Raw genomic sequence first — 27,676 nt, 5'->3', positions numbered from 1 at the left:
CACTGAGTGCAACCAAAATAATGGCACCCCCCCATAGTCCAAAATATGTATAAAACGATGTGGATTGTTTAAATAACATAAATCTTTCATGGGTTTTCTACTGCATATTTTAGTAAGTGAAAGGTTTTCTATTTAAGAAGGTCCCTGCATGTCCTTTTGTCATATTTACTTGACTTCTAAGGACAAATTTGTCCCTATAGTACAACTAAGTCAATTCACACGGACAGAAACTAACACAATCACCCAAAGGCAGAAAAAAGGACACAGTGTTTGATGAAAATCTAGAGCCAACAAAGGAGTCTCTCTCTCACACACACACAGAGGCAGGGCAGCGGTTGAGGTGTAATCTGTGTTATGTAATAAATCTAATTAAATAGAGCGGTGTCATCTATAAGGACAGATGGCTCACTCTGCCAAATGAAAATAAAACCACGCACACATGAGTCATGAATATCCCTTCATCCTGATTCTACCGTCGCACCTGTTCAAACATCTCTTATCCCTTCCGATCTGTTTCCTGTTTTCTTCGGCATTCATTGAGAACGTAATTCATACAGACTCGCATCATTTCGTTTCCCTGCTAAAATATTCATGTGATTTTCAGTGGCTTTTAGACAGAAACAGGCCAAAGTTTGAGGAATCAAACTAGAATCAAAACCAGAAGTGTTTTTGATGTAAGAAAGTTTGATGCATTTTTTGATACATTTATTATATAACATGAATACTATAACTAAATCTATCTATGCAGTGATTTTTCTCATTTCTAATTAATATTTCTAATTATATATATATAATATGTCCACACAATTAACACATATTAGTATTACTCTGTATATAGTACATTAATGTCTTAATATGAATGTTGCAATAAAGTATTACCAAACATACAAAAATATTGTGATTTTTTCATTTCTAAAAAAGCACACACCAAAATAAGAACTAAGATTGAGAGACACAGACAGCGAGACAGACAGAGGTTTGACATTCTGCTCAGACTGTGACACAATAACTGATGACAATAAAAATATAGAAACAGACGAGACGGCAAGAGACACAGACGAGAGCAAAGGAACAAACACACACCTGAACACACACATGATGCCTGAGAGCATTTGGGAGCATGTTTAAAGTCTGTCCGCGTGTGTGTGTGTGTGTTCCACGGTCAGTTCTTGTCCTGGTTTCAGTTCTTCTTCCCCTGCGGCTGTAACCTCATCTACATCTTTCTCATTCTTTCATTTTCCTCCTGTTATCCTTCTTTTCACAGCTGCCCCCCCTCTAGTCTTCTCTTTCTCATTTTCATCAGTCCCCCCCCCCTCCTTCTCTCTCTCTCTGTAAACTGATGTTATGAGATTCCAGCTCCACTTCAGATCAAATTAAAATGAGCTTTAGTGAGAGCAAACCACACGGCCTGCCTTCATCCTGTGTTTTAAATATCACACACAAACACATCTAAATGAGGACATGTCGTGCACCGCTATTGTTTTTATGTAAGGCTAATAGTAATGACTGCAGACCAATAATATTGCTAAAATTTAAATGGTTTGCATTTTATACATTTAATACGACGCTTATACATCATATTTCCTATAGAGCACATCCTCAGATTTTGTCAGATTTAGATATTATAATTTATATTTATATTTTTAGTTTGTATTTTCTTATGTTTTCCATTTTAATTTTAAAGTATTAGTAATTTTTTTTTTTTTACTTTTTAAAACTGTCTATATAGTTTTTCACATTTTTTTTGCATTTGTAATTCAGTTTTAGTTGTTTTAGAACATCAAGTAAAACGGTAGGACTTTACAATGTGTCATTTGTTAAAATTAGTTAATGGCTTGTTAACATGAACTAACAATGAACAATACATTTATTACATTATTTATTAATCTTTGTTAATTTTAGTAAATACAAATTTAGCCATTTATTATTTGTTCAAGTTAATTCACAGTGCATTAGCTACTATTAACAAACAGAAACTGTGATTTTAATAATGCATTAGTAAATGCTAAAATTAACATTAATTAAGTTTAATAAATGCTGTAGAAGAATTGTTCATTCTTAGTTAACTAACGTAGTTAACTAATGTGAACTAATGAACCTTACTGTAAAGTGTTACCAGTTAAACTAAACAAAAAATGATAAAATAAAATAAAATAATAATTTCAGGTAATGACATTTTCAATAGTTTTATTTTTATTTTTATATATTTTTAGTTTTAGTTTTTAGTTTTATGTTAACTATAATAACTCTCCATCACACACACAAACCTTTAATGCTATATTACATGTGACATGTCAATAACTTCCATTGTTTTTTTTTTGTTTTTTTGTGAATGTTCATTTAACATTTAAAAGTAACATCTCCGTTTAAATGTTTAGAGAACATTTACAAATAATGTTTGTAAAAACTGAACAGAAATGTTGGAAAAACATTCTTTGAACATTTTTAGCTGGGCTGTTTGTTTGAGAAATACAGAAACACTGACTCAACAAATAGCATTAGTTTGGGGGTGGAACTATTTGTTTATCCGCCCAATGACAGGTGAGATGAGTGTCTCGCAAACTTTTTGAAAACAGTCATTATTTTTGCAAACGTTTTCGATACACCAGTGGCACAGATATTATGTTTTTAACAAACACTAGGTATATTTTTTACACTGAACCTAAAATGAAACTTCTTTTAGTCAGTGTTTTGCTATTGTGTTATAAAATTCAATTAAATTAAATTCAAACATTTAATAAAAACTTCTAATAAAAAAAAAGACTAATAAAAACCTAATCTGATAATAAAAACATAAACTGAAACTTCTTTTGGTCAAATGTTTTGATTGTAAATTGAGTGCATCTTTCATTACAGTAAATAACACTGGCTCTCTAATGCAGTGACATTCAGACATTATTATTAGTCATAAATAGGTTGGTTTTTTTTAACATTTAAGGCACTGATACACAAAACACACACACATTCCACACCGCAACACTTCTTTGACCCTAGACCTCAAATGCATTTGTACAGTGTGTGTTAGTGTGTGTCCAGACCTCCTATCAGCAACTAATGTGACCGAACAGGAGGGGGAAACCAGGACACACAGCGGGATTAAAACACACACACACACACACAAACACACACACACATAGAGAGAGGGAGAGAGAGAGAGAGAGAGAGAGAGAGAGAGAGAGAGAGAGAGAGGGAGAGGGAGAGGGAGGAGATACGAGACGCTCAGTTCACCAGTAGATGGAAGGAGAGACAGATGTGCTCGTGAGAGAGAGACAGATCATAAACACAGACAGGAGAAAATCACACAGACGGATGTAAGAAAGAAGAACAGAGACACACAGAGGAGTCTGATCTCACACTGGAATATAGGAGAAACAGAACGAGTAAAATGAGAGAGATGAAGAGATGCAGAGATGAAGAACAGTCCGTTCACCTACACAACACTCTGTGATGAAGGTCAGTAACGGAGTTAATCATCTAATGAAATGTTACAACCCTGTCAAGTCATTAGCATAAATCTAAAACATTTAATTACATTTAATTTAAACATTTAAAATTTATTTTTACATTTTTAATTAATTTAAAAACATTTAATGTATTTTCAGTATTCAATTTAATTTGTAATATTGAAGTTTTAATTGAATCCACATGGGTAAAGTGCTTTTGAGCTTAAACAAAAACGTACCTTGTTCCTAACATGGTACTTTCAACCTGTACAATGGTCAAACCAAAAAAGTATCAAATCATAATGATACAGTGTTTTTGGACTTGTGTCATGGTAATGTTATGAAAGTCTCTGTAGTACTGTGGAGAATCACATATACACCATACTAAATTAATATGGCAATCATTCACCATCATGGTGTATATCAAGGGTTGCCATCTGACACTATAATTTTACCAAGGTACTGCTGCAGTCTTTCTGTAAGGGTCTCTGCTTGCTAAAATCTGTCTTAATATCTGTAATTACTCATTATTAATAACACAGAACAAGTTTACTAAACGCATTGTAAACACAACTCTGTGATCTCTCTGTGTATGTGTGTGTGTGTGTGTGTGTTATGTAACAACAGGTATCTAATACCCATCTGTTACTGAGACCTCTGATGAAGTAGTATGTGTGTGTTTAAATGTGTGTGTGCATAAGTGTGTGTTTTAGCATGTGTGCATGCAATGCTTTTAAATGTGTGCATGCGCCTGTGTGTATTTAAGTGTGCTGCATGTACAAACTTTGGTTTAAGATTTACTTTGAAACAATTTTAAGTCAAAAACTGTTACAAAACATGCAATTTTGAGATATGTTTCATAGAAGAAAGTGAGTCATACGGGTTTGGAACAACATGAGGTGAATAAATGAACACAAAATTGTGGGAAAGGGTGAAATATGTCTTCAACTTGTTTACTTTGCATTTACTAACTTTATAGATCATTTGAGACATCCCAGAACGTCCCCAAAGAGAAGTTTTGACATATCACTTTTGGCGACAAATTTGTTCCCGAACTAGCATGTGTGTGTGATTTAGAACAAGAGTGTGTCAAAATTGATTTCACGCTGTAGAAATCTAAACACAGATGAAAACATTGAGAAACAGTGAGACACACACACACTCGAACACAAGTAAGAGAATAAGGAAGGAAAGACAGAAAGACAGACCGAGTCGCCGAGAGATAAACACCAGAGAGAGAGGGATGCACGAAAGACAAACAAACAGAGAGTGACAGCAAAAGAAAGAGGAGAAGAGACAAATGAGCAGAGAGACAGGAGACAGACGGGTATTTAAGAGAGACGGGTCTGAACCTCTGAACGAGGTGAATCTCCAGACACCTGTCAAGATGATGTCCAGCTCATATTTCACCTCAGAATGAAAAGGAAGGAATAAGAAATGTCTGACATGATGGAATTAAGCCAAGGTTTGAAGATTTTGTTTTCATTGTTACAATAAATTACATGTACATCAAATTCACATTACTGTAATGCACAACAATCCCATTCTTAATGTAAACATTAATTATTACCGTGTACAGATTGTAAAAATATAAGTCTTAATAGAATTTGTTGTATGGCTATAAATGAACAAATAAATGAACAAACAATAACTAAATAATTAAAAAGTTTGAGTTTGAAATATATATTTATCAAAATTTTGGGGTCTTAAGATGCATTAAATTGATCAAAAGTGACAGTAAAGACACTTAAAATGTTCTGAAAGATTAATATTTCAAATAATGCTTTTCTTTTGAACTTTCAAAGAATCCTTTTTTTAACATAAAAAATAAAACACATGAAGGATCATGTGACACTGGAGTAATGATACAAAAAATTCAGCTTTGCATCACAGTAAATTACATTTCAAAATATATTCACATAAAATTATTTCTTTTGAATTGTAATAATATTTTACAATATTACTGTTCTAGTGTATTTTTTATCCGAAAACGAAAAATGCAGCCTTGGCGAGACTTCCTTCAACAACATTAAAAAATATTTTATTATGGCAATAAAGTCTAACAAGAATCATCTGTGACAATAATGAGAATCACAAAAACTCACAAGTGAAATGTCTGAATGCATTACAGTAATGAGAATTTGGGGGACTAATGGTCCTAAAAACAGTGGTCCTATATATATATATATATATATATATATATATATATATATATATATATAATTTTCCTTTGATTTTGGGATGAAATGTGACCTGCACATAACAGTGTGATTTACTCAGAGAAGAGTGTATAAAATGAGAGAGAAAACATGCGTCATCCTCCAAAAAGAGGTGAAGACACAAACATCAGCACATCTCTTGGGACATTCATGTCCTTCTGCAGTCAAATGCACACTCTCTCTCACACACACAGTTTTTTTAAAAAAAGCTGTTTTCTTTTTAAGCTGATAAATCTTTTAAGCTACCCTGATACTCTCACAGGCGCAAACATACACACGCATCTGATTGCCAAACACACTCGTCACATGACCAGTTCTAAACACACACAAGTTCTGCAGAGTGCGCTGAGGCTCAATGAAATCATCTGTACATGTGCTTTTGTTGGTTTACTAGTGCTGTTTAATAATTCAAGTAACTCTATTAGGCATACTGTTTCAACAAACCTCTAGAGTTAAAGTTGAGTATCTGTGTTGTCCTGCAGAATTTGTGCTCTAACCTCCCTGAACACTGTGATAGCCACCCAAACCAATCTAGCAGTCTTGCCATGTAACAACCTGGAAACCATACAGAACAACCTAGTACCACCCTGGTAAGCACCCAAAACAACCAAGCAACCCTCCAATGGCTTAGCAACTCCCTGTCTTCCACCCACAATACACTTGCAACTCTTTAACAATGCCCTAGAAACTCTCTAACATCCACCCCAAACAAGCCTTCAAACAGTGCACTAGCAACTCCCTGCCAACACAGAACAATCTAGTAACCCTTTTAACACTGCATTAACTCCCTGATAACCACCCAGAACACCCCAGCAACTCCTTGGCAACAATCCAAAATGCCCTAGCAACCTCCTACTAATGCCATAGCTACTCCCTAGCAACCACTCAAAACAAATTAACAATATTCTAACAATGCACTTGCAACTCCCTGGCAAACACAAAGAACAACCTAGCAACTCTCTAACAGTGGTGCAGGAACCATCCAGGATAAGCTTGCAACCCCCATCAATGCCCTAGAAACTCCCTGGCAACTACTCTGAACAAGCCTTTTCATAGTGCACTACCAACTCGCTGACAATCACCCAGAACACCCCAGCAACTCTTTGGCAACCACCCAGAATGCAGTAGCACCCTCCTACTAGTGCCATAGTAACTCCCTGGCAACCCCCCAAAACACAATTAACAACCTTCTAACAATGCACTTGCATCTCCCTAGTAACCATGAAGAAAACTTAGCAACTCCCTATTAGTGCCACAGCAACCATCCAAAACAACCTAGAAACCCCCAGCAATGCCCTATAAACGCCCTGGCAACCACGAAGAGCAACCTAGAAAGTCTCTAGATCCTCAGCAACCACCAAGAACAACTTAGCAACCCCCAACATTGCCCTAGAAACTCCCTGGCAACCACACTAGCAACCATTCTAACTGTGCCCTAGCAACTCCCTGGCAATCACCCAAAACAACCCAGCAACTCCCTGGCAACCTAGCAATACCCAACAATGACATAGCAACACCCTGGCAACCACGAAGAACAACCTAGAAAGTCTCTAACAGTTCCTCTGCAACCATCCAGAACAACCTAGCAAACCCCTAACAGTGCCCTAGAAACTCCCTGGCAATCAAGAAGAACAACCTAGCAACCCTTCTAACAGCGTCCTAGCAACTCCCTGGGAACCACGGAGAATAACTTAGCAACTCTCCAACAGTGCCTCAGCAACCACCCAGAACAACCTAGCAACCCCCAACAATATCCTAGAAACTTAGCAACCCTTCTGACAGTCCCTAGCAACTTCCTGGCAACCACCCAAAACAACCCAGCAACTCCCTGGAAACCACAAAGAAAAACCTAACAACTCTCTAATGGTGCTTCAGCAATCACCCAGAACAACCTAGCAACCCCCAACAACGCCCTAGATACTTCCTGGCAACTATGAAAAACAACCTAGCAACCCTTATAACAGTGCCCTAGCAACTCTCTGGCAACCACTCAGAAAACCCCTAACAAATGCCCTAGTAACTCTCTGGCAACCACCCGAAATACCCTTGCAACACCTTGGTAACCACCCAGACACCCAAGAAAACACATTGCAATGTGCTAAAACCACTGGGAACACCTTAGCAACCACACAGAAATGTCCTGGCAACAGCCACCGCATTCTGTTAAATGTACATCAATGAGCTACACCAATACAGTAAATTCTGTGGTATCACCATAAAAACAGTGTTACGCTATGGTACTTTGCGGTGTTTTTAGTTAGTGAGTGCTTAGTAGAATACATGCCAGTGTGCACTGAGAAACACCACTGACAAAGCCATTACACACACACACACACACACACACACACACTTGTATGCACCTGTGTGTGTGTGTGTGTACGTAGTTACATGTCTGATGGTTCTTCCATTAGGTTTCAATGTGTGTGTGTGTGAGTTATGTGTGTAATATAACTCGCAGTGCTTTCCTCTCTCAGTGTGTCTCAGAGGTGCAGTACGCTCTGTCTGGTTAATATTGTATATCAGAGGCTTAAACACACTCGTGTGTATCTCGTTTTGTTAAATCTCCCAGAGCTTTGTTCAGTTTGATGCTCTGAATGACATCATACCACTGCAAAGCACAAACCGCCAGCCAAACAATCATATCATCACACCAAAAAAAAAAAGTTAAAAAGAGCACATCTGATGTAATTGCTGTTATTGGAATATTGGAAAAAAGAGGCAGATTTCCTCAAATCTGATTAGATCCCACTGAAAGCAGTTAAAGGCTCCGGATAATGAACAGACTGTCTGCTGGGAGTCACTGCACAGAATGAAGACACACTTTACAAACCACATCTTTCATTCAAACGGACACGCTGGATCCATCCTGACTCGCTCTTTATGCTCATCCTGCCTGCTGTTTGTTGTTTTGATTCATTTCTGTCCCCTTAGAGTTCAAAATAAACACCCGCAAACTACAATTACTAATAAAAATTTGCTTTGTTGAGTAAATAAAATGGAATTACCACTAGGTGACCATTCAGCGAAGCAATGAGCATCATTAATACAGAGCTCAATACCTTCAGGGCTATATTCACAATTTATAATGCAGACGTGAGCACCACGCTGCTTTAATGAAACAAATACCTCATTATAAATATATTAAGTGCATATATTCTTATGAAAACCTTATTTTATGAATCAGATAGATAAATAAATAGATAGATAGATAAAACACTTAATTTCCCAGAACGCATCTCTGTGTTGAATATCTTTGAATTATTATTCAGTAAATTTCTCTTCCTGTCAGTCCATCTCAGCTTGCTAATGCAAAATACATCAGGCAAAATAGAGTTATACGTCTGAGAGTAAATATTTATGGCCAGTAAACTTACTTTTTTGCTCCAGTGGCAGGTTTGACAAAAGCATAATTTTTGGAAGGTGTGTGTGTGTTTTCAGGACAGTGTGGTGACGGAACACTGCATCTGCAGCTCCTGAATATCGATCGCCGCACAGAGAGATGCTAGAGAGTATTAGATAAAATGTGTGTGCATGTGTGCATGTGTGCGTGTGTGTGTGAATGATGACACAAGAGAGGCTCAGAAAGACAAAATCAAAGTCAGGAGTAACGGAGTGTGAAAGAGAAGAGAGAGGAGGAGTACAGGGCTCGACCGGAGTTGATGAAGAGATCAACAGAGACTCTCAGTGTGTGAGTGAGTGAGTGTGTGTGTGTGTGAGTGAGTGTGTGTGTGTATGCTGGAGAATGGAGGGATGAAAGTGGAACATCTAACTGTGTGCTGATGAACCGTGGCGAAGATCAACAAGAGACCTCAAGAACAAAATACTCAAGGAGTGTGTGTGTGTGTGTGTGAAGACAAGGTGCCCTTACAAAAACAACACTGTGGCCGTACCATCATGATGTATTAGATAAAATACACTATAAAAACTTAAAACTGCACTATAAAAAAAAGGTTTTTCAAAGTTGTGAAAGTTGTCTGCGTCAAAGTTGTCTACTTCAAACTTTCTTGTTTAATTTAAAATGTTACTTACTTGCTGCTGTTTCTTTGTAATTTATTGTGAAATTTGGTACCATGACGAATAAAACCAAGTAAAACGAACAAGTTATGGTAACTCAAATATTTTAAGTCAATTCAAAAAATCACTAATGAAAAATAGCAGCTAATTGTGTTTAGGCCTGTCGCAATAATCAATATATCAACTTGTCGCACAATATATGTACATGACCTCAATCATTTTTGGTGTCGCAATATACTGCCCATTATATTTACATAAAAATAATGTCTCCATGTTTTTTGCATTCCACTTGCGCCTATGTCCTTTGCTGCTTCTCGTACATAATGTGGTGTAGTCCTGAGGTGCTAGTTCAAATTTTAAAAATGCTTCTACAAAAAAATGAATCTGCAGATATGGCCTTGTATAGGTATCTATGCCTTTGTGCATACGGACATCTGCTAAGTAGGGATTGTGTTTTTCAGCAATAGTGTGCACCCTTAATTTACAGAGAAAAGTCAAATACTACTTCATGACAAAATAAAAATAAATAAATAAAAAGATCTAAATTTAAGACAAACTGGTGGATTTCTCACCATTTATTTTGGCATGTCCAACTCAAAAAGTGATTTTAAATGATTTTCTTAGTGTATCTTAATTATTTATTACTGTGATTGTTCATATTCACCATTAATTTATCGTACACTCTAAAAATGCTGGGTTAAATACAACCCATTGCAGGGTGAAATATGGACAAACCCAGCAACTGGGTTGTTTTGACCCAGCGTTTGGTTAAATGTTTAACCCAACCTTCTGGGTAGTTTTATTTAACTCAACTATTGTTTAAAAATGACTATATGGCTGGCTTAAAATCAAATCAAAATAGGTTATAAATTAAAAATCAGACACATAATAACTAGAGGCATCAGCAACAATGAAAAGGTGAACATTTACTAATAAGCAATTAAAAATATATATATTATTTAGTTATTATTTATTCAACTTACTAATAAATGTTAATTTATTGAACATATTAATAAAAGGTAATTAATTTTCAACCTATTTTGGGTACATTTTAAGACAAAAATATAATCATTTTTAAGCAACAGTTGAGGTAAATAAAACAACCCAGAAGTTTTGGTATAACATTTAACCCAACTGCTGGGTCAAAACAACTCAATTACTGTGTTAAATGTTGAAAAAAAACATGGTAATATCATGCTGCACCATATGGTCATAGGCGACATTAGAGGGGGCAGATGGTTAGTCATCCCCGTTGTCAGCCATGCTGCAGTTGGAGTGGTTAGCCATGCCCAGGCCCAGTTGTACGGAGGTACTAGACCTTCAAAATACCCTCAAACGAAAGCAAAAGCAATTGAAGATCTGGTACACAATGCAACATGTTTATGCAGTGTTGAGCAATGTAGCCAGTCACAGACATGTCTGTTTATTTCTTGAACACAATGGCCTATCAGAAGTATTTTAGTTTGTCAGAATTCACTCACCTCTGAAAGCGCCGTATCGGTTTTAATTAAAAAATTTAATTACTTTTTCTGAAAAAAGACATGGAAAATCAGAGATGCAGAGTGCGCATTTCTGGTTAAAAATTAAAGGCTGTCAACAGACACTTAAAACGAGAAGCATCGCCAGATTCAAACCAGCTGCAAGATTTAGTAAATGATGGCAACCAGTTTAAGTTATTCTTGACTGCGCTGTATTGACTGCTTTGGTGCGTTGCAATACGGCAGGGCATTGTTTTGATGCTTATCCGAAAAAAAAAATTTCCATTGCTTTTTTTTCCCCCATTTTTTTTCTTGCTCCCCCTGACTCAAGAGTCAAATGTCGGCCATGCATATGGCATATGCAGCTCTTTGTTAATGAATGCTAATGAATGTGAAATCACACAATGCTTTTAGCACAGTACTTTAATCTGATCCAATCCAAGGTCAAAAAGTGTCAAATCCAGCAGATCAATGAATCTAAATACTTCTAAACACATCACAGAGCAAACAGCCGTCCTGCAGCCTACACTTCCTCTCTAGAGCATTCAGAGACGGCACACATGAAAGACGATAGGAGGAGATTTGGCTTCGGATGTCTCGAACAGTTTGCTAAAATTAAATTAATCCTAATGAACGCAACGGCTGGGATGCTTTAAGAACTGCAAATATTCAGTCAAATATTCCAAACTTCAATTAAACACAGACATTACGGTCTTCATTAGGCCTATTGTGTGTGTGTGTGTGTGTGTGTGTGTGTGCATGAAATAAGTGAGTAGTTTTGCATGATAATGTTCATCTGTTAGAGGCTAATGGGGGTCATTAGCATTTTTGACCAACAGTACTCGTCACACACAGACGCGCACACACAAAGCACTTTCCACAAAGCTAAAGAATTAAATAAACTTAATTACAGTGTAATTTGTATATAAAATCATTTCATGTTATTTGCTTTCTTTGTAATTATTTGTGAAATTTACTAGCAATTTATTAGTTTCAATGAATCTACACCATTTTTTTCAGTGCTACAAAATTAACTTTTTACAAAAAGTAGGTCATTTTAAAGCATCAAATGTCTGTCTAATAAGGGTTATTCTGGACTGTCCCACCTCTATCTATAATGGCTTTTCATAAGCGGTTTTGGATTTAAGAGTAACTTTTAAATAAGTTATATAAGGTCTGTTAATGTTATTTCAGGAGGCTTGTTCTAAAACAAAAATTACATTTCAGTAGTGTTTTATCATGCATATAAATGTACATTCTTCTGGGTTTTGTTCCAATGTGTTATGTGTAACTTATTTTTAAAAGCACGACTATTTTATTTAATATGTGTATTTGAGGTCTTGATTATGCTGTAAAAACTAAGAAGCTTCTTTCACTGATCATGTGATGAAGAAAAAATGAATAAATAAATACATATATACATAAATAGTGTTTTCAGGCCTATTTTATTCCCTGTTCATAGAAAGCGCAAGAAACACACACACAGACACACAGTGTTTGGGTCAGAGGAGACGGGCAGCTTTGAGTCGGTCTCATAAAAGAAAAGAAGCTTAACAGAGAACAAGATATGAACTACAAGACACACAGAGAGCTTATCAAAGAGCAAAAGAAAGGAGGGCGAACACTTAAGACGGGGAGGAGATTACAGAGGAATAAAGTGATAATAATAGGCCCTTCAGAAAGAGAACCAGTTAGAAAGAGAGCGAGACTTTAATCAGCTGCATGTGACATATGGGGGATTTTGTCAACCCTTATTAATATTCGTAATAGTCGTGTTGGGTTATTGGGGTCTCTGAGCATAAGATGGACGTGAACTTTAAGAGCGTCTCTCTGTTGACTAGCATTCTTGATTATAGAAACACATGCGTGTTGAACAAGTGCTACTAACTTCTCAAAGGCTACTAACTTCCAACCAGTATATATATTGCACACACAGCTTTACAGTCATATGAACTCAGCCAATAATCAAGGACAAAACTGATTATTTTTATTAGTAAATAAATATATTTTATTTACTAATGAAAATAAGTCAAATGTACTTAATAAATAAATATATTTTATTATATATTAGTAAATACATATATTTTTAGATAAATTAAATGCATACATTTATAAACTGTATAAAATTAAAATACAGTTTCCTAACTGGATCATTTATTTATCATTTGCATTTCTTATTTATTTTGCATTTCTGCAAATTTCATCCTCCAAAAATGCTTTTTTAAATGCAAAAAGACATTGCAAAGCTTGATTATTTTTATTGAATTGGTTCATCTGGATGGTTTATTTAAACAAACCTTTTCAAAATGAACAAGGTTGTTACAAAATATTTGCTTATGAACTTCTAGTTTTATTATTTTATGTTTAAATACGGTTATAATGTGCACTCAGTAATTTTTCTGCTTATGTTGTACTAGATTATATAATCTGGACGTGCGAGTATTTCAAGTTACATTTTCCAATCGCAAAAATAAATTATTCACAGTTAACCATGATTTATTCATTTTGTGTGCAGAAGAGTCCAATAAGACAAAGATAAATTAAATAGTGCTACAGTCTACATGATTTTTTTTAACATTTTTCAAATTACTTTTCACTTCTTTGTGTATAAAACTTTTATAATGAGAGTAAAATTACTGACTGCTCCTTCACTATCGCCACCCTAAATGAGATCCTCTTGCTTTTGTGCAAAATAAATACTATGCTGAATTTTAAAAAAAAGTATCATCTAAAAAACGCCTCTTATATAGCTTCAGTTAGCTTTTTTTGTTAGTGCAGATCCAGAGCGCAACTTGACATTTAAAGGGACAGTTCAGGCAAAAATGAAAATTCTGTCAACATTTACTCCCCCTTGAGTTGATCCAAACCTGTATGAGTTACAATTTGAAGAGTGTTGGTAACCAAACAGTTGACAAAGCTGTGTTTACTATGGAAGTCAATGGCTACAGTCAACTGTTTGATTACCAACATTCTTCAAAATTTCTTCTTTTGTGGGTGAACTATCCATTTCACTACATTAAATTGTGACCACATGCACAGTAATGTCTTTTACATACATGTTTTTTCTTTCTCAGAGAGGCAAACAACAAATTTGAAGATCTGGACATTGGACTGACTGGATTGACCAATGCAATCACTTCTAATGCTGTGGAATACAATTTCCCAAAACACACCAAGGAATAATCATCTTTGTTTTAGATAGTATGCTTGCAAACAAAGGCCACACCCCCTCCAGCTCCTCCTCAGGGGGCTGAGCCAATCAGCAGAGGTCATGGGCCGACGAGCAGCTGACGCATCCAATGCGGTGCCGACACTAGAGGTGCCTCTGGCTGGTGGGCGGGCTGTCCTGTCTCAAAAATGGGGTCCTTTGTGCAGCGTTGGTGTCCAAACATCGCCGGGTCTTCGCTCGCTTCCGTCATTAAAGAAGAGGACTCAAACTGTGAGCACGGCCAATGGACCGACTGCCGAAACCATGTCGCTGGATCGGGTGAGGCGTTGTGAGGTCAACGGAAGGCACGTTGTGAAGACAGCGTCCAGGAACCATGTGACACAAGACAGGACGTCCCAGGAAAGCGAGGTGTACTGTCAAATCAAAGCCAATCCAAACCAATCCGTTCCAAGAGGGAGTTTAAAAAGAACTCCTCGGTATGTTAACGGAAGTATCGTTGCGCCCGAGGTGGTGGGCGGAGTTTGCAGCGAAGGGGCAGAGTCTGAGGAAGTGAGACGGCAGAGTCAAACGACGACACGTGAATGTAGGCGGGGCCAGTCGCTGAAAGGGGAGGCGTCCAGGCCGGCCATCGGCTCATACACCACAGCCCCTCGCCCATGTCGCGTGATGACATCATCGCCCAGACTGTGCACCAGCTGTGGGCGGAGACAGTCTCAAGCTCCGCCCTGCATGGCGCCCGCTTGTCGCAAACGAGCCGCCAGTCAGGTTCAAGCGAGCATGACGCTTCCGACGCCCCCGAGGAAAAGCTGTTCGCCTCGTTTGCAGAAACGAAACTCCGCGGTTGCGCAGCCAACGTATGCGCAAATTCCCAATCACACAACGCAAAACGCATGCTCCGCCCCCTTGCAATCCACCAAAAAAGATGTGAAAACTGAAGCATCTACGCAGTCTGAAAAATCCAAAAATGGCTTGACGACACACAAAACGCAACACACGCAAACACGAGTCAAAACCGAATCAACTGCACAAGACACAAAGGACAAGTGTGCGACCACGCAAACGCACAAATCCGCCACATCTAAACCAATTGGCTGTGAGTCTCAAGCCACACCCACTCCTCCACCCAAGAAAGACTTGAAACCAATACAGATTAAATGTAAACCAGCACCTCCAGAGCTTTTGATTGGCTCAGGGGCGGAGCTTAAACCACAACCCCTGCCCCCTCCTCCATCAGAGCCTAAAACTGAGACAGAAACGGACTCTAAAGACACCCACCCACCTCCAACAGACGATATCCCACAATGCAACGGTGCACCTGGAGTTCTACACGGACTGCTGCAGAATGTAGAAGAAAACCTGCTGTATAATCAGGAAAAGATCAAAGTTCTTCTCAATGTCATTCAGGATCTGGAGAGGAACAAAGCAATGAGTGAAGGGTGAGTGAGAGTGAGAGATTAAGGCGCTGGAGTTCATGAAAGCGTGTTTGATTTGTGATTCCACACTTCCATCATTCCATAATTCCCCTGGTAACTGATGCATCCTGTGGCAACGCCTCGGGAATCGCGATCATCAATGGGACATCGACCCCCTACCGCTCCCAAACTATCTCCCTCTCTCTCTCTCCCTCTCATCTGATGTCTTATTTTCCGTCTCATCTTCACTGCTACACCTCCTAATGCATTACACCCTTTCTCCAAATCTGTTAAGAGTTTCCCTCTCTTTTTTCTCCTCCATCCACACACACAGGGTTTCGTCAGAACTTTGATTGAAAGCTCAGATCTGTCAGGATCGATCAGGAAAATGACAGTGTTGTATGTTTTAAAGTGTTCATTTTCATTACATATTCAAGGACATTCAATAGAGGTTTGTATGCCTGTGGGATTCCTGCTGGCCTTGATTTTATTTGTTGTGACACTGGACTAAATTTAATAAGTTTGAGAAAAACTCCACACAAGTTTCTATATGCAGACTTGGTTTCAGCCATTTTTGCATTACAAAATAGGACAGGAACAACATTCCAGCACTTTCAATTTATGGGAAAAACAATCATTCAATGTGAAAAAAACACAAACTAGATAGATAGATAGACCAAAGACTGCTCAATAGATTTACCCAAAATGAATTATAGCTCATGTTTAACCAATATAGAGACAACTGAGCCAGCTGCAAATTACAGAAGTTCTGGCCAAGGTAAGGCTGCTATCGGCAGGTTCATGAGTGCTGAATGATCGCTGATGCCTGGAGCTCACTTCTCCAAAAACATAGAAGCAAATTTTAAACTCGGAGTGATACAAACAGTAAAACAGTTCTGTTATCACTAAAATATTGCACTCCTCTCAGCCAATCAGATTCGAGGACCAGAAAGAACTTTTGTGCACACATACAGTTGAGGTTAAAGGTTTACATACACCTTGCAGAATCTGCAAAATGTTAACTATTTTACCAAAATAAGAGGGATCATACAAAATGCATGTTATTTTTTCTTTAGTACAGACCTGAATAAGATATTTTACATAAGACATTTACATATAGTCCACAAAAGAAAATATATAAAAACGACCCTGTTCAAAATTTTCTATACACTTGATTTTTTTTTTTTTTTTTTTTTTTTTAAGTGATTCATAAGTTGTGAACAGTTATGTTAAACTGTCCATTTGTTCTTCAGAAAAATCCTTCAGGTCCCACAAATTCTTTGGTTTTTCAGCAATGTTATGTATTTGAACCGTTTCCAACAATCACTGTATGATTTTGAGATCCATCTTTTCACACTGAGGACAACTGAGGGACTATTACAGCAAGTTCAAACACTCACTGATGCTCCAGAAGGAAAAACAATGCATTAAGAGCCGGGGCGGGGAGGGGGGACTATTGAACAGAATGAAGATGTGTACATTTTTCTTATTTTGCCTAAATATCTTTTTTTTTTTTTAATTTAGTACTGCCCTTCTGAAACTGCAGAAGATACTTACATGTTTCCCAGAAGACAAAATAAGTTAAATTTACCCTGATCTTCAAATTCAAAATGTTTTCACCCCCTGAATCTTAATGCATTGTGTTTCCTTCTGGAGCATCAGTGAGCGTTTGAACCTTCTTCAATAGTTGCATATGAGTCCCTCAGTTGTCCTCAGTGTGAAGAGATGGATCACAAAAATGCTGAAAAACAAAATAATTTGTGAGACCTAAAGGATTTTTCTGTTCAGGACAAACAAGGGACTCATGAACAACCATCACCAAACAAAAAAATCAGCTGTGAGATCATTCAGGTAACAACACAGCATTAAGAATCAAGCGTATGCTTTTCAATGGGGTAATTTTTATAAATTCAACTATTATTTTCTCTTGTGGACTATATGTAAATGTCTTTAATGTGAAATACTTATTCAGGTCAGTACTAAATTAAAAAAAAAACAAAAAAAAACATGCATTTTGTATGATCCCTCTTATTTTGGCAAAATAATTAACATTTTGCAGATGTAAACTTTTGACCTCACCTATATATATAACAAATACATAACATTTTTAACAACAAAAACACAGCCTACATTGAAAGCATCTATTGTGATGTTATTGAAAAGAAGACACTTCTTAGTAATAACTGGAAATAACAAATAAAAATGCAGACGTGTGTAGGAAGAAAATCATTGTGGGTGGAAGCGGGATGGAAAAGCAAAGACCTCTAATTCAATGTTCTGTGTGTGTGAATCACATGCTTAAAGTGTGTGCGTGCGTGCATGTGTGTGTGCAGGTCTTCACACTTTCTTGTTTTTTTTTCAGGCGTTGTTCTTACAGAACAGGTCAGGACATCAACAACTGCTCAACCTGCCAGAAAACAGCCTGCATTATATACAGGTAAACACAACTATAGCAGTCCACTTATGTCGATCATGTCGTATTTTAGCCTTTTATGACCATTTACCTCTCTGTCCAAGACTTACAGTTAAAGGAGAAGTCCACTTCCAGAACAAAAATTTACAGATAATGTACTCGCCCTCTTGTCATCCAAGATGTTCGTGTCTTTCTTTCTTCAGTCGTAAAGAAATTATATGGCGCCCCAAGTTTGAACTTCCAAAATGCAGTTTAAATGCGACTTCAAACGATCCCAAATGCGGATGTAAACGATCCCAGCCGAGAAGAAGGGTCTTATCTCCATATAGTGGACTTCTCCTTTAAACAGCCTGATTTTGCCACTATACTATATAAAAATGACCTCTCTTCTGAATGGCTAACCTTCACTTTAATGACAAATACGGTACCTGAGTACACAGAACAGACGCAAACATGAAAACACAGTAATTGCATGACTTTGATCAACATCAAGCATTTCGCACTAATCAAAGCCTAGTAACAACCACATGCAAAAACACCAATTTGGAGCCTTTTTTGGTGTGATTTTTTGGAGTGGTGTTTTTGCTATTATTTCAGTTAAACCTCACTTTACACGGTGACTCTTCAGACTTTCAGAGAGCATTAGCGGGTGTCACACAGGACATGCTGTGCTAAAAAACAGGTCGACGATGACTGAACAGAACAGAACACAGGAGTCTAAAAGCCATGTTAAAAATGCAACACTCATGCAGAGAGATGCAATGCTACATCTGAGACATCCATCTGATGCATACTGTGTGTACTATACATACTATAGATCAACTATTAATAATAAAGACCGGAATTTGCTCCATCAGAGGACGTTTTGTGCTGTGAATGTCAGACTTTGTCTGCATAGTGCTTAACCCTGTAAAGCCTGACATATGAAATAAAAGTCTGATAAAGATGAAAAAAAAAATTCTGATGCTTCCAATGTAAAATCAGTTAGATATTTGTTACAATATAACAGATACTTACATAAAATTATATAAATATCAATTGTCACTCTATAGCTCCAATAAAATGTCTAAGTAAAATGTGTAAAATAGTAAAAACAGAAGACCTTTTGGTGCTAAAATAATCTAAACTATCAATCTGTCAACAAAAGGCATGTAGTAGATGTGCATGACTGATTTATCAGCAATATTTTGATCATTCTGATCATTTAGAGGCCTTATTTGCATTTCAAATATGACATAGCAGGCTTCGCAGGGTTAAAACTCTACTCAAAAGAGCAAGAAAATCCATTTTCCATGACCCATTTAAAATATTATAAATCGTGCGCAGAGCCACATCTGAGTTATGTGTCTTCTGGGGGGCAGAAACAGACAAAAATTCAGCAGGAGACCATGAGAATGATTTAAGAGTTGCATCAATATCCTACAGCAGATCAAAACATCCAACGGCCGGTAGAAATGCATGAGCATCTACTTTATGCAGAAACAAATAGTTTCAGCCTTAATTAGTGCTGCTTGCTAAATCAAGCATCATTATTACTATTTATCATAGTTAGGGTTACACTTGCCTCAGAAAAGAGGGGAACTAAGCAGGCACATAAACCCAGATAAACCTGCCTTTAAGCAGGCAGATAAACAGATGCGTGTGTGTTTTTGTAGGTGTGTGATGTATTTATTAGAGACAGCTGGTTGTATGTGTGTTATAATTGAGGGACAGTGAGCTCAAGCTTCCATTCAGCTGTAATGAAGCCCTGAGGGACAGACACGCACACACACGTATCATAAAGCCAGAGAAACGGTGAACCTGTGCGATATCCCTCCTGTCACACAAACACACACACGTTCAGTCAGCACTATATGAAATTCCCTCGACTCCTTTATCTCCCTTCCTTTTTTCCTGTTGGAATAAACAGGATCATTTTTCCCGTACTATGAAGAGCTAATCGCACACTAATGCATGTTTCCTGTGCTCACACTGAGGTAAAGCCTCGGGAATCAATTAAGAGAGATGGATTTCCTATTGAAGTTTAATCTCAAGACAATACACTCTGTGAAAAGCCAGGAACAAAGACATACATAGAGGCTCTGTTCCAAATGCTATCAAGTTGCTTTGGTGTCTACATAGGCGGCTTCCTTCTAAGGCAGCGTCCTAACTGAAGAGATTGATTCGGAGCGCCCTAAATAGGCAGAAACCCTGTGTGTTCTGCATATAGTGGTTCTTATATGAAATGCACAGTAGGCTTAGTCCGCTTATGAGTTTATGCATTCATGTGTTTGTTCATGCATTCATTCCTGCATTCAGTGTGTTCATTCATTAATGTTCATACATTCATTCATGCATTCATTAATTTGTTTGTGCATGCATTCATGTGTGCATGCATTTTTTCATGAAATCATTCATTTGGTTATGTGTTCATGCATTTATTCATTTGCTTAAGCTTCCATGCATTTATTCAAGCATTCAGTCATGCATTGATGTGTTTGTTCATGCATTTAAGCATTCGTTCATTAGTTTATACATTCATGCACCCATTTATGCTTTCGTTCATGCAACTGTGCATTCAAGCATTTGTTCATGTATTCATTAGTTTGTGCTCATACATTCATTCATGCATTCATTAATTTGATTGTGCATACATATATATGCTCATGCATGAATAAATTTGCTCATGCATAATTCATGTGTTCATGGATTCATTCATGCATTCAATTATTCGCTTATACATTCATGTGTCTATTTATGTATTGATGTGTTTGTTCATGCATTCATTCATTAAGCATTCATGCACATATTAATGCTTTCATTTATGCATTTGTGCATTCATGCATTTAATCATTAGGTTTGTGTTTATGCATTCATTCATGCATTCATTCATTTTATTGCACAAGCATATATTTGTTCATGCATGAATAAATTTGATCAGGCATACATTAATGTGTGCTTTTGTGCATTCATGCATTCATTCATGCATTCATTAATTTTATTGCACAAGTGCTTTTATTTGCATTTTCATGCATGAATGCATTTTTGATTGGCATTCATTAATGTGTGCTTGATTCATTCATGTGTTCATCAATTTGATTGTTCATGCATGAATAAATTAGCTCATACTTACAGTCATGTGTGCATGTATTTATTCATACATTAATTTATGCATCATTTATTGATGCATTTGTTGATTGGTTCATTCATTAGTCTGTGTACATAGATTCATTCATGTGTTCATCAATTTGATTGTTCATGCATGAATAAATTCAAGCATTTATTCATTAGGTTTACAGTCATTCATTAGTTTGTATTTATTCATACATTAATTTATGCATCATTTGCATTCATGTGTTCATTTATTAGGTTTGTGTTTATGCATTCATTCATTAGTTTAGTTCATGCATTCATTTATGCTTTCATTCATGCATTTGTGCATTCATTCATTCGTTTGTGTTCATTCATTAGTTTGTGCTCATACATTCATGCGTTCATTAATTTGATCGTGCATGCACGTATTTATTCATGCATATGTATTTATACATTTGCTCATACATACATTCATGTGTGCATTCGTTCATGCATTGAAGTGTTTGTTCATGCATTCATTGATTTGTTTATGCATTCATGCATCCATACTTTCATTCATGCATTTGTGCATTGACACATTCATTCATGCATTCGTTTATGCGTTCATTCATTAGTTCATTCATTCATCCATTTAATTGTGCATGCATATAATTTGTTCATGCATGAATAGATTTGTTCATGCATTAATTCATTTAGGCTTTAGTTCATGCATTTGTGTGTTAATGCGTTTATGCGTTCATTCATTATGTAAGGCATTTATGCATTCATGCATCCATTTATGTTTTTGTTTGTGTATTTGTGCATTCGTTAATTTGTGAATATGTTCATTCATTAGTTTGTGTTCATATATTCATATATTCGTTCATTAATTGATAGTGCATGTATTCGTAAATGCATTCATTCATGCATCCATCCATGTATTGATGTATTTGTTCATGCGATCATTCATTAGTCTGTGCGTTCATGCATTCATGTATCCATTTATGCATTCAAGCATTTGTGCATTCATGCATTCATTTATGTATTCATTCATTTGCATTAAAGCTAACATTCCAGCGTTTATACCAGAGATAATGTTCTAACAAAATCCAAATTCAGAACAATTTTTACTCAACCAATCTTTTTTATGGACACTTGAACTTTGCATATATAGCCTAAATGACTTTCAAATGTAATAAGCAATATCTGCAAAGTTTAAGGGTTCATTAAAAAAAATTGGTACCATAAAAAAAATGTGAAAACTTGGATTTTATTAAACCATTACCTCTAGTATGAAGCCTGAAATGCTTTAATGCACTCTTAATAGGGGTCGAGAAAAAAGCATTTCTGCTTGTTCCATTGTGTTGTCAAATTAGCACTAAAGTCTTACAGTAAAACAGTTGTGTAGTTTCTAAAAAACTGTACTTTTCTAGTCTTTTTTCATGTGTCATCAATATTTCTGGCTCATTTTCCCAGAAGAGAAAAACAGTTCATTTAAATTGTGTAATTGTGTATCTGCTAAAAATGAACTTTTGCCCACTTTTCAGAGTACACAAGCATAAAGACGATCTCAAAGTTAACAGAAATGGAGTAAAAGCTACAAAACTCTGGATTTCAAACCGTTTTTAAGACTCCAGAGCAAAAAACACATTTTCCTTTAGGTTTGCCCTCAGGGGCACAGTGTGATTTATAGCGCTAGATTTCCTTTGACTCATGATTTCTGGAAGATAATATTGATGATTAAGATTTCTCTCCGTCTGAAAGTGCAGACTCTAGTTTTAGCTTTCTGACTGAGTGAACTCTCTTCCCTCAACCGATCCGTTCATCACAAATTCTGCTTCCATACTTCTTTATCTCTCTCCTTCTCCCTGACTTGATGCCTGGTTCTCAAGGGACGAAGAAAAGTTGAGACAGGCTTGGTTATAATGCTCTTTAAAATACAGAAACGCAGACTTTTCTTCAACGTTTTCTTTGCCCATGCAAACCTCAGGTGGTTGCTCGGCAGTTACTACCCCGAGTCTCTATGATCCTCTCGATGAATCATTTATGTCTTTAGCACAAACGTTATGCGACAAAGCTTAATACTCTGAGTTAAAGGTCTCACTATCAGAGTTCGACCAATAATAATAGTGATGGAGGCACTTCTGGTGACAAAAAAAAGCAAAATGAATTGCCCTGCTAAAAATACCCTCTGTGAGGATGAATTTGCATGGTGCACTGAACATATACAGGTAAATGTGTCATCTGGATATGCAAATCAGAGACATCACCTAGCAATTTCTAGTGACAAATGACGCCCTCTGAAATGACAACAACACTGAAAAACAGATTTACAGCTGGCAAAAAATTACGACTTTCAAATGCAATACAGAAATAACTAGATTTGCATTTCCTGAAGAAAACTGCAGCGCCTGCATGGCGACAAAAGGAGAGTTTGGGATTAAAGCTTTAGTTCTGCGTGTGAAATGCTACATCACAGATGTTTTGCTGCTATTGTGACACTAAGCATTGTGTTTAATATCAACTGAGCATCAACATATACGATCTGTGCTGTATGAATGCAACTACAGATGGCTGAACTATGGAAGCTTGTTTACAGCACCTCACAATTTAGACTTTTTTCTTGCAATTCTGAGGGGAAAAGTCAGAACCACGAAATATAAAGCCAGAATTTGGAGAAATTAAGACAGAATTGTAAGCTATAAAGTCAGAAATGTGAGATGTAAACTCAGAAATGTAAGAAACAATTCATAAATCTCACAATTTAGACTTTTTTCTTGCAATTCTGAGGGGAAAATCAGAATCACAAAATATAAAGCCAGAATTTGGAGAAATTAAGACAGAAATGTAAGCTATAAAGTCAGAAATGTGAGATGTAAACTCAGAAATGTGAGGATAGTTCTCCTAAAAAATTAAAATTCTGTGATTAATTACTCACCCTCATGTTGTTTCAAACCTGTAAGATCTTCGTTCATCTTCAGAACACAAATTAAGATATTTTTGATGAAATCCAAGAGCTTTCTGACCCTGCGTAGACAGCAACGCAACTGACACGTTCGAGGCACAGAAACAAAGTAAGGACATTGAAAAAATAGTGCTTCAACCGTAATTTTATGAAGCTGTGGGAATAATTTGTGTTCTGAAGATGAACGAAGGTCTTAGAAGTTTGGAACAACATGAGCATGAGTAATTAATCACAGAATTACATTTTTGGATGAACTATCCCTTTACATTCAGAACTGCAAGAAAAAGTCAAGAACAATAATCACTATTCCCTATGCAAAACAGTTGTAAGAAAGATGGCCAACTGCAATTCACCGTGAAATAATATAATGATTTAGAAAAGAAACGCAGTGGCATACTGTAGTCCCTGCGGGACGGGTGTATTTTCCTGCTGTTGTTGAACACACTTTATGTTTATCTTCGTCCGTCATTATGGGGTTTGTTAACCTTCAATATATTCTCTGTCAGTCTGCATTATTCTCTCATCCCTTTACCTCCATGTTTTGCACATCACGTCCCCTCTTTTCTCTCTTTCTCTCAAACTCACTTAGTTGCTGGGAAATTGCAGGGAGGACTGTGGCTACACTGTAAATAGAGGGCATAACCCCTCACACACACTCACATACATACTCGTGCTGTTAGATTGCAAGCCAATGAAATGGTCAGAATCAGTGTGTGTCTGATGCAGTTGTGATAATAGTTCATGTCAGCAGCTTTGGCTCCAGAAGTATTTGTCTCATTCATTTATGCACTGGGATTTAAAAAAAAAGTCAATGTAAAGAGTTTTAAATCCTTGACCTAAACCAACCAACTCTGAGATAAAGCATAATATTACAAACTTTCATTTTAAACTTTCATTAAAGTTTCTGTTCATCAAAATAAATCACTAAAGCAGAATATCTGTTTTCAATATGGATGATAATCAGCAGCCAAATCAACATATTAGAATGATTTCTGAAGAATCATGTGGCAGTGAAGACTGGAGTAATGATGCTGAAAATTCAGCTTTGATCACAGGAATAAATTACATTTTAAAATATGTTCAAATAGAAAGCAGTTATTTTAAATAGTAAAAATATTTCACAATTTTACTATTTTTACTCTATTTTTAATCAAATAAATGCGGTCTTGGTGAGCAGAAGTGAATTCTTTCAAGAGCATTATACGGTGGATCTCTCTTAGGGATTGTGGGATTTTGGCTATTAAATATTATTTTAAAAAAAAGTCCCAGAGTAGAAGCGGCTGCAGTGATTTAACTTCAGAGCTCACAGTCGGTGTCTTTTGAAAGGTTTATACATTATCATTAAAAATCAATCTTTCTATGAAAAAAATGAATGAGACTTTTACTTCCAGAACCCGACTGCTCCGCTGTGAAACTCGTAAGAAAGTGAGATGAATGACGGATTGAGCAGAAGGAAATAGAGAGTGAGAAACACAGAAAGACAGAGTTAGGTTTGAAGAATGGTTCTTTGTTTATGTGTCAGTTTGTCTTCACTTTTGTTTGTTAGTTTGAGACGTGTCATATTGTTTTCATGTTCATTTCTATGTCCTGATGAATGATCTGCTGGAACGGATGATGAAAAGAGTTTTTTCTCTTTCCTTTCTCTCTTTCATCAATCACACACTTTATTCACAAAAACAACATTTTTTAGTTGTAATTACTGCTGACTATAGAAATTATTAATCTATAACAAAGCATCAATATTAATAAAATTACTATTACTATTACTCACATGCATTATTACGATCTTAAAGGAAAAGTCCAATTTCAAAACAAAGATTCACATATAATGTACTCGCCCCCTTGTCATCCAAGATGTCTTTCTTTTTCGACATACCCTAACTGTCATGAACCGGAAAAAAAACAGTCCAGGCAGAGTAAGACAAGATGAGTGTTTGACATGTATTTCAATTGTATTATTTTTATGAAAATAACCGATCGTTTCGCTAGATAAGACACTTCTTTCTCGGTTGGTATCGCTTACAACCACATTTGAAAGACATGAAGAAAGAAAGACACGAACATCTTGGATGACAAGGGGGCGAGTACATTATGTGAATCTTTGTTTTGGAAGTGGACTTCTCCTTTAAAACTAACAAGAAATTACATTTGCAGTGCATTTAGCTTCTGTAATTCTGAAGTATTTCTAAGTGAAACAGAATATTCAGTGAGAAATGATATGATTGTGAGAAAATCTATTATATATATAAATATATATATATATATATATATATATATATATATATATATATATATATATTTTTTTTTTTTTTTTTTAAGAAAAACACACTGATTAATCGTTAACACTAAGACCAAAGGGAATGAAAACAAAATTAAAACTGACTATTAATTTTTACTAACAAAATGATTCATCAGGGCATGTTACTCCAGAGTGAAAAGTAGCTTGTATTTTTAATCTCTTTTATTTTTTTTTTATTTTTTTTTGTTAAAATGTAAAAACTTTTACTATGTATCCCCAAGTTTTCTAAAAAAATAAAAAATAAAAATCCCAAGATGTAGATGAGTTTGTTCATGAGACCAGATGTGGATAAATTTAGCATTACATCACTTGCTCACTAATGGATCCTCTACAATGAATGGGTGCCGTCAGAATGAGAGTCCAAACAGCTGATAAAAAACATCACAATAATTCACAAGTCATCCACACCACTCCAGTCCATCATTTAATGTCTTGTGAAGTGAAAAGATGTGTGTTTGTAAGAAATGTATCCATCATTTAGAAGGTTATTAACTTCAAACTGTTGCTTCCAGCTAAAGTTGTCTCACCTGAATCAGGAGAGAAATATGCACAGACAACGCACCGTTTACAAATGAAACAAATATGTTGGTGGATTTTGATTTTGGTGTGAATTTGATGTGAGAGACAACAGGAGATGAACATTTTTCACTGGAGGAAGCGTTACGAAATTATGGACTCATCTTTTGAAGTTAAAATGTCTTAATGATGGATTTGTTTCTTATAAACACATACTTGTGGATTATTGTGATGTTTTTATCAGCTGTTTGGACTCTCATTCTGACGGTACCCATTCACTGCAGAGGATCCATTGGTGAGCCAGCAATGTAATGCTAAATTTCTCCAAATCTCTTTCTGTGAAGAAACAAAAATCATCTACATGGCCTGAGGATGACTAAATTTTCAGCAAATTTTAACTTTTGAGAGAACTATTCCTTTAATCTAATATGTGCATCTCTAAATGCATTATTAATAATTTTTTGTTTTTATATTTCGTTTTACACTAATATCTACTTCTGTATTTTTAGTGTGGAGCACGACTTCCGTGTGCAGGAGGGACGATTTCAGAGCATTCTGGAGGCCTTGGATGAAGCAGAGTACGATGTTCCCACCCCCGTCCCAAAGCCTGCCCACATACGACCTCGAACCAAGAGCCGTGTCAAGAAACTGCGAAAGAAGTGTTTCTGGTGGCTGTAGAGAACCATCCCCATGGAGA

The 27,676-nt window shown here is 36.4% G+C and overlaps 3 protein-coding genes across 5 annotated transcripts in view; 1 reads left to right on the top strand and 2 right to left on the bottom strand.

The window, feature by feature from the left end:
* LOC127175881 (dedicator of cytokinesis protein 2) overlaps positions 1 to 27,676 on the bottom strand; it is a 139,637-nt gene that overhangs the window by 34,590 nt on the left and 77,371 nt on the right. The gene's annotated exons all lie outside the window — the stretch shown is intronic.
* LOC127175882 (protein diaphanous homolog 1) overlaps positions 1 to 27,676 on the bottom strand; it is a 409,358-nt gene that overhangs the window by 376,151 nt on the left and 5,531 nt on the right. The window lies entirely within an intron of this gene.
* Positions 509 to 27,676, top strand: LOC127175886 (protein INSYN2B). 2 transcript variants are annotated; one of them, XM_051127196.1, is made up of 4 exons: positions 509 to 512; positions 14,442 to 15,759; positions 18,098 to 18,172; positions 27,489 to 27,676. In XM_051127196.1, the coding sequence occupies exons 2-4, from the start codon at positions 14,627 to 14,629 to the stop codon at positions 27,655 to 27,657; spliced, it is 1,377 nt and encodes a 458-aa protein (XP_050983153.1). In that variant the 5' UTR covers positions 509 to 512; positions 14,442 to 14,626; the 3' UTR covers positions 27,658 to 27,676. The 2 variants fall into 2 exon arrangements, with proteins under 2 accessions (XP_050983153.1, XP_050983152.1); XM_051127195.1 differs by lacking the exon at positions 509 to 512 and adding an exon at positions 3,219 to 3,453 and having other exon boundaries at positions 14,229 to 15,759.

The sequence above is a fragment of the Labeo rohita genome, chromosome 14 (genome assembly GCF_022985175.1).
Source record: "Labeo rohita strain BAU-BD-2019 chromosome 14, IGBB_LRoh.1.0, whole genome shotgun sequence".
In the NCBI taxonomy this organism is placed as follows: Eukaryota; Metazoa; Chordata; class Actinopteri; order Cypriniformes; family Cyprinidae; genus Labeo; species Labeo rohita.
The sequence above is the reverse complement of the archived record's forward strand: the minus strand, read 5'-3'. Positions and strand labels throughout refer to the sequence as shown.